A 9,613-nucleotide genomic window follows, 5' to 3' on the forward strand; every position below is an offset into this window, starting at 1 on the left:
ATGTTACATAGGATTGTGATACAACGTGAAATGTTACATAGGATAGTGATACAATGTGATATGATATATAGAATAGTGATACAATGTGAAATGTTACATAGGATAGTGATACAACGTGAAATGTTACATAGGATAGTGATACAATGTGAAATGTTACATAGGATAGTGATACAACGTGAAATGATATATAGGATAGTGATACAATGTGATATGATATATAGGATAGTGATACAACGTGAAATGTTACATAGGATAGTGATACAATGTGAAATGTTACATAGGATTGTGATACAACGTGAAATGTTACATAGGATAGTGATACAATGTGAAATGTTACATAGGATAGTGATACAACGTGAAATGTTACATAGGATAGTGATACGTGAAATGTTACATAGGATTGTGATACAACGTGAAATGTTACATAGGATAGTGATACAATGTGAAATGTTACATAGGATAGTGATACAATGGGAAATGTTACATAGGATTGTGATACAACGTGAAATGTTACATAGGATAGTGATACAATGTGAAATGTTACACAGGATTGTGATACAATGTGAAATGTTACATAGGATAGTGATACAACGTGAAATGTTACATAGGATAGTGATACAATGTGAAATGTTACATAGGATTGTGATACAATGTGAAATGTTACATAGGATAGTGATACAACGTGAAATGTTACATAGGATAGTGATACAATGTGAAATGTTACATAGGACAGTGATACAATGTGAAATGTTACATAGGATAGTGATACAATGTGAAATGTTACATAGGATAGTGATACAATGTGAAATGTTACATAGGATAGTGATACAATGTGAAATGTTACATAGGATAGTGATACAACGTGAAATGTTACATAGGATTGTGATACAATGTGAAATGTTACATAGGATAGTGATACAACGTGAAATGTTACATAGGATAGTGATACAATGTGAAATGTTACATAGGATTGTGATACAATGTGAAATGTTACATAGGATAGTGATACAATGTGAAATGTTACATAGGATTGTGATACAATGTGAAATGTTACATAGGATAGTGATACAACGTGAAATGTTACATAGGATAGTGATACAATGTGAAATGTTACATAGGATAGTGATACAATGGGAAATGTTACATAGGATTGTGATACAATGTGATATGTTACATAGGATAGTGATACAACGTGAAATGTTACATAGGATAGTGATACAACGTGAAATGTTACATAGGATAGTGATACAATGTGAAATGTTACATAGGATAGTGATACAACGTGAAATGTTACATAGGATAGTGATACAACGTGAAATGTTACATAGGATAGTGATACAATGTGAAATGTTACATAGGATAGTGATACAACGTGAAATGTTACATAGGATAGTGATACAACGTGAAATGTTACATAGGATAGTGATACAACGTGAAATGTTACATAGGATAGTGATACAATGTGAAATGATATAAAGGATAGTGATACAACGTGAAATGTTACATAGGATAGTGATACAACGTGAAATGTTACATAGGATAGTGATACAATGTGAAATGTTACATAGGATAGTGATACAACGTGAAATGTTACATAGGATAGTGATACAATGTGAAATGTTACATAGGATAGTGATACAATGGGAAATGTTACATAGGACAGTGATACAATGTGAAATGTTACATAGGATAGTGATACAATGTGAAATGATATATAGGATTGTGATACAATGTGAAATGTTACATAGGATTGTGATACAATGTGAAATGTTACATAGGATAGTGATACAATGTGAAATGTTACATAGGATAGTGATACAACGTGAAATGATATATAGGATAGTGATACAATGTGAAATGTTACATAGGATTGTGATACAACGTGAAATGTTACATAGGATAGTGATACAATGGGAAATGTTACATAGGATAGTGATACAACGTGAAATGATATATAGGATAGTGATACAATGTGAAATGTTACATAGGATTGTGATACAACGTGAAATGTTACATAGGATTGTGATACAATGTGAAATGTTACATAGGATTGTGATACAACGTGAAATGTTACATAGGATAGTGATACAATGGGAAATGTTACATAGGATAGTGATACAATGGGAAATGTTACATAGGATAGTGATACAATGTGAAATGTTACATAGGATAGTGATACAATGTGAAATGTTACATAGGATTGTGATACAACGTGAAATGTTACATAGGATAGTGATACAATGGGAAATGTTACATCGGATAGTGATACAACGTGAAATGATATAAAGGATAGTGATACAACGTGAAATGATACATAGGATAGTGATACAATGGGAAATGTTACATAGGATAGTGATACAATGGGAAATGTTACATAGGATTGTGATACAACGTGAAATGTTATATAGGATAGTGATACAATGGGAAATGTTACATAGGATAGTGATATAACGTGAAATGATATAAAGGATAGTGATACAACGTGAAATGATACATAGGATAGTGATACAATGGGAAATGTTACATAGGATAGTGATACAATGGGAAATGTTACATAGGATAGTGATACAACGTGAAATGATACATAGGATAGTGATACAATGGGAAATGTTACACAGGATAGTGATACAATGGGAAATGTTACATAGGATAGTGATACAACGTGAAATGTTACATAGGATAGTGATACAACGTGAAATGATACATAGGATAGTGATACAATGGGAAATGTTACATAGGATAGTGATACAATGTGAAATGTTACATAGGAAAGTGATACAATGTGAAATGTTACATAGGACAGTGATACAATGTGAAATGTTACATAGGATAGTGATACAATGGGAAATGTTACATAGGATAGTGATACAATGTGATATGATATAAAGGATAGTGATACAACGTGAAATGATACATAGGATTGTGATACAATGTGAAATGTTACATAGGATAGTGATACAACGTGAAATGTTACATAGGATAGTGATACAATGTGATATGATATATAGGATAGTGATACAACGTGAAATGATACATAGGATTGTGATACAATGTGAAATGTTACATAGGATAGTGATACAACGTGAAATGTTACATAGGATAGTGATACAATGGTAAATGTTACATAGGATAGTGATACAACGTGAAATGTTACATAGGATAGTGATACAATGGGAAATGTTACATAGGATAGTGATACAATGGGAAATGTTACATAGGATAGTGATACAATGTGAAATGTTACATAGGATAGTGATACAACGGGAAATGTTACATAGGATAGTGATACAATGGGAAATGTTACATAGGATAGTGATACGTGAAATATTACATAGGATAGTGATACAACGTGAAATGTTACATAGGATAGTGATACAATGGGAAATGTTACATAGGATAGTGATACAATGGGAAATGTTACATAGGATAGTGATACGTGAAATGTTACATAGGATAGTGATACAATGGGAAATGTTACATAGGATTGTGATACAACGTGAAATGTTACATAGGATAGTGATACAATGGGAAATGTTACATAGGATAGTGATACAATATGAAATGATACATAGGATAGTGATACAATGGGAAATGATACATAGGATAGTGATACAATGGGAAATGTTACATAGGATAGTGATACAATGGGAAATGTTACATAGGATAGTGATACAATGGGAAATGTTACATAGGATAGTGATACAACGTGAAATGTTACATAGGATAGTGATACAATGGGAAATGTTACATAGGATAGTGATACAACGTGAAATGTTACATAGGATAGTGATACAATGGGAAATGTTACATAGGATAGTGATACAACGTGAAATGTTACATAGGATAGTGATACAATGGGAAATGTTACATAGGATAGTGATACAACGTGAAATGTTACATAGGATAGTGATACAATGTGAAATGTTACATAGGATAGTGATACAATGTGAAATGTTACATAGGATAGTGATACAATGTGAAATGTTACATAGGATAGTGATACAACGGGAAATGTTACATAGGATAGTGATACAATGGGAAATGTTACATAGGATAGTGATACGTGAAATGTTACATAGGATAGTGATACAACGTGAAATGTTACATAGGATAGTGATACAATGGGAAATGTTACATAGGATAGTGATACAATATGAAATGTTACATAGGATAGTGATACAATGTGAAATGTTACATAGGATAGTGATACAATGGGAAATGTTACATAGGATAGTGATACGTGAAATGTTACATAGGATAGTGATACAATGGGAAATGTTACATAGGATTGTGATACAACGTGAAATGTTACATAGGATAGTGATACAATGGGAAATGTTACATAGGATAGTGATACAATATGAAATGATACATAGGATAGTGATACAATGTGATATGTTACATAGGATAGTGATACAATGTGATATGTTACATAGGATAGTGATACAATGTGAAATGTTACATAGGATAGTGATACAATATGAAATGATACATAGGATAGTGATACAATGGGAAATGTTACATAGGATAGTGATACAACGTGAAATGTTACATAGGATAGTGATACAATGGGAAATGTTACATAGGATAGTGATACAACGTGAAATGTTACATAGGATAGTGATACAATGTGATATGATATATAGGATAGTGATACAACGTGAAATGTTATATATAGTAGGATTGCGATACAACGTGACATTATATATAGGATTGTGATACATTGTAAAATTATATATATATGGGATTGTGATACAATGTGATATGATATATAGGATAGTGATACAATGGGAAATGTTACATAGGATAGTGATACAACGTGAAATGTTACATAGGATAGTGATACAATGTGAAATGTTACATAGGATAGTGATACAATGTGAAATGTTACATAGGATAGTGATACAATATGAAATGATACATAGGATAGTGATACAATGTGATATGTTACATAGGATAGTGATACAATGTGATATGTTACATAGGATAGTGATACAATGTGAAATGTTACATAGGATAGTGATACAATATGAAATGATACATAGGATAGTGATACAATGTGATATGTTACATAGGATAGTGATACAATGTGAAATGTTACATAGGATAGTGATACAATATGAAATGATACATAGGATAGTGATACAATGGGAAATGTTACATAGGATAGTGATACAACGTGAAATGTTACATAGGATAGTGATACAATGGGAAATGTAACATAGGATAGTGATACAACGTGAAATGTTACATAGGATAGTGATACAATGTGAAATGTTACATAGGATAGTGATACAATGGGAAATGTTACATAGGATAGTGATACAACGTGAAATGTTACATAGGATAGTGATACAATGGGAAATGTAACATAGGATAGTGATACAACGTGAAATGTTACATAGGATAGTGATACAATGGGAAATGTTACATAGGATTGTGATACAACGTGAAATGTTACATAGGATAGTGATACAATGGGAAATGTTACATAGGATAGTGATACAATATGAAATGATACATAGGATAGTGATACAATGGGAAATGATACATAGGATAGTGATACAATGGGAAATGTTACATAGGATAGTGATACGTGAAATGTTACATAGGATAGTGATACAATAGGAAATGTTACATAGGATAGTGATACAATGGGAAATGTTACATAGGATAGTGATACAATGGGAAATGTTACATAGGATAGTGATACAATGGGAAATGTTACATAGGATAGTGATACAACGTGAAATGTTACATAGGATAGTGATACAATGGGAAATGTTACATAGGATAGTGATACAACGTGAAATGTTACATAGGATAGTGATACAATGGGAAATGTTACATAGGATAGTGATACAACGTGAAATGTTACATAGGATAGTGATACAATGGGAAATGTTACATAGGATAGTGATACAATGTGAAATGTTACATAGGATAGTGATACGTGAAATGTTACATAGGATAGTGATACAATGTGAAATGTTACATAGGATAGTGATACAATGTGAAATGTTACATAGGATAGTGATACAATGTGAAATGTTACATAGGATAGTGATACAACGAGAAATGTTACATAGGATAGTGATACAATGGGAAATGTTACATAGGATAGTGATACGTGAAATGTTACATAGGATAGTGATACAACGTGAAATGTTACATAGGATAGTGATACAATGGGAAATGTTACATAGGATAGTGATACAATATGAAATGTTACATAGGATAGTGATACAATGTGAAATGTTACATAGGATAGTGATACAATGGGAAATGTTACATAGGATAGTGATACGTGAAATGTTACATAGGATAGTGATACAATGGGAAATGTTACATAGGATTGTGATACAACGTGAAATGTTACATAGGATAGTGATACAATGGGAAATGTTACATAGGATAGTGATACAATATGAAATGATACATAGGATAGTGATACAATGTGATATGTTACATAGGATAGTGATACAATGTGATATGTTACATAGGATAGTGATACAATGTGAAATGTTACATAGGATAGTGATACAATATGAAATGATACATAGGATAGTGATACAATGGGAAATGTTACATAGGATAGTGATACAACGTGAAATGTTACATAGGATAGTGATACAATGGGAAATGTTACATAGGATAGTGATACAACGTGAAATGTTACATAGGATAGTGATACAATGTGATATGATATATAGGATAGTGATACAACGTGAAATGTTATATATAGTAGGATTGCGATACAACGTGACATTATATATAGGATTGTGATACATTGTAAAATTATATATATATGGGATTGTGATACAATGTGATATGATATATAGGATAGTGATACAATGGGAAATGTTACATAGGATAGTGATACAACGTGAAATGTTACATAGGATAGTGATACAATGTGAAATGTTACATAGGATAGTGATACAATGTGAAATGTTACATAGGATAGTGATACAATATGAAATGATACATAGGATAGTGATACAATGTGATATGTTACATAGGATAGTGATACAATGTGATATGTTACATAGGATAGTGATACAATGTGAAATGTTACATAGGATAGTGATACAATATGAAATGATACATAGGATAGTGATACAATGGGAAATGTTACATAGGATAGTGATACAACGTGAAATGTTACATAGGATAGTGATACAATGGGAAATGTAACATAGGATAGTGATACAACGTGAAATGTTACATAGGATAGTGATACAATGTGATATGATATATAGGATAGTGATACAACGTGAAATGTTATATATAGTAGGATTGCGATACAACGTGACATTATATATAGGATTGTGATACATTGTAAAATTATATATATATGGGATTGTGATACAATGTGATATGATATATAGGATAGTGATACAATGGGAAATGTTACATAGGACAGTGATACAATGGGAAATGTTACATAGGATAGTGACACAATGGGAAATGTTACATAGGATTGTGATACAACGTGAAATGTTACATAGGATAGTGATACAATGGGAAATGTTACATAGGATAGTGATACAATGTGATATGATACATAGGATAGTGATACAATGTGAAATGTTACATAGGATAGTGATACAATGTGAAATGTTACATAGGATAGTGATACAATGGGAAATGTTATATATAGTAGGATTGTGATACAACGTGAAATTATATATAGGATTGTGATACATGATATATAGGATTGTGATACGTGGAATGATATATAGGATTGTGATACATGATATATAGGATTGTGATACGTGGAATGATATATAGGACTGTGATATATGAAACTGATACAATGTGTAATGATATATAGGACTGTGATATATGATATATGAAGGTGAAATGTATAATGATATATAGGACTGTGATATATGAAGGTGATACGTGGAATGATATATAGGAAGGTGATACGTGGAGTGATATATGATATATGAAGGTGATACGTGGAATGATACATAGGACTGTGATATATGATATATGAAGGTGATACGTGGAATGATATATAGGAAGGTGATACGTGGAATGATATATAGGACTGTGATATATGATATATGAAGGTGATACGTGGAATGATATATAGGAAGGTGATACGTGGAATGATACATAGGACTGTGATATATGATATATGAAGGTGATACGTGGAATGATATATAGGACTGTGATATATGATATATGAAGGTGATACGTGGAATGATATATAAGACTGTGATACAACGTTGGATGATATATAGGTTTGGATGGTATATATATCAGTTACATCCATATCAGAGCCACATTCTATGGCTGTTCCCCGGCCCCCGGCCCCTACACTAACCTGCTGTGTTGGACCTCTTGGTGCTGGAAGCCTCGGTAGGTGTCTCCAGGGGTCTCTTCCTGGAGTCTGAAGCTTCTGTCTCCATCTGTGGAGTGTGCTGCTGCTGCTGAGGCGGTGGGTAAGGGGCATTCTGGTGGAGAGAACCTCCAGCCATTATATCCCTATAGGCAGGGACTGTGACACTGAGGAAGAGAGAGAAAGGACTGGAGAAAGCGGAGGGTGGGGGCGGGGGGTGGTCTCACAATCCCATTAAAGAAGCAAATCTGAGAGATTGTGATGCTCTAATGGCAGAGCTCCTTGTTGTCCTCAGGTTTTCTCATTTCATGGATCCCTCCCCCACCGTAGAGAACAAAAAAGCCAGGGATGGGAAAATACAAAAGGAGGAAGGAAATGGGACGTGGAAGAGGGTTTGTAGTAGGAAAGAGGATGAGAGGGGGAAGGGGAATAGCAGGGAAGACGGCTGGATGGGAGGTTTGGGGATGGGATTTGGGGAGTCTTTGTGATCACCCCAAGAATAAAACTGAGGAAAACAATTGTCTATGGCTGTAATCAGGCTGCAAATTATCATCTCTACAAAGGAGAAGGGTCTGCGGGGGGTGGGGACAGGGTGACGTCATGCTGCTGGAATTGGACAAGAGCTGCTCCCCTCTCCACACACCCTTCTCCTAGGATAGGCTGAGGACCGCCAGGCTTTATTCTAAGGATGAGGATGGAGCAGCCAGTGCAACCAGACCTACATAGGGAGACGTTGTATCGCCATCCTGCAGGGTGCAAGCCCTCTGCCCCTGTATATGTATATATAATGTCTGCAGCACATCTCACCCCTGTATATATATATATAATGTCTGCAGCACATCTCACCGCTGTATATATATATATATATATATATATATATATAATGTCTGCAGCACATCTCACCCCTGTATATATATATAATGTCTGCAGCACATCTCACCCCTGTATATATATATATATATATATATAATGTCTGCAGCACATCTCACCCCTGTATATATATATATATAATGTCTGCAGCACATTTCACCCCTGTATATATATATATATAATGTCTGCAGCACATCTCACTCTGTATATATATATAATGTCTGCAGCACATCTCACCCCTGTATATATATATAATGTCTGCAGCACATCTCACTCTGTATATATATATAATGTCTGCAGCACATCTCACCCCTGTATATATATATATATGTCTGCAGCACATCTCACCCCTGTATATATATGTCTGCAGCACATCTCACGCTGTGTATA

At 33.6% G+C, this 9,613-nt stretch overlaps 1 protein-coding gene across 2 annotated transcripts in view; it reads right to left on the bottom strand.

The window, feature by feature from the left end:
• Positions 1–8,920, bottom strand: part of LOC134949697 (RNA-binding protein Nova-2-like) — a 129,208-nt gene extending 120,288 nt beyond the window's left edge. For both annotated transcript variants that reach the window (XM_063938454.1, XM_063938453.1), the window contains exon 1: positions 8,339–8,920. In XM_063938454.1, coding sequence (XP_063794524.1) covers positions 8,339–8,492 — 154 coding nt within the window. In that variant the 5' untranslated portion in view covers positions 8,493–8,920. The remainder of the gene's footprint in view (positions 1–8,338) is intronic.
• Positions 8,921–9,613: the final 693 nt, after the last annotated feature.

This window comes from Pseudophryne corroboree, chromosome 8, assembly GCF_028390025.1.
Source record: "Pseudophryne corroboree isolate aPseCor3 chromosome 8, aPseCor3.hap2, whole genome shotgun sequence".
NCBI classification, from domain to species: domain Eukaryota; kingdom Metazoa; phylum Chordata; class Amphibia; order Anura; family Myobatrachidae; genus Pseudophryne; species Pseudophryne corroboree.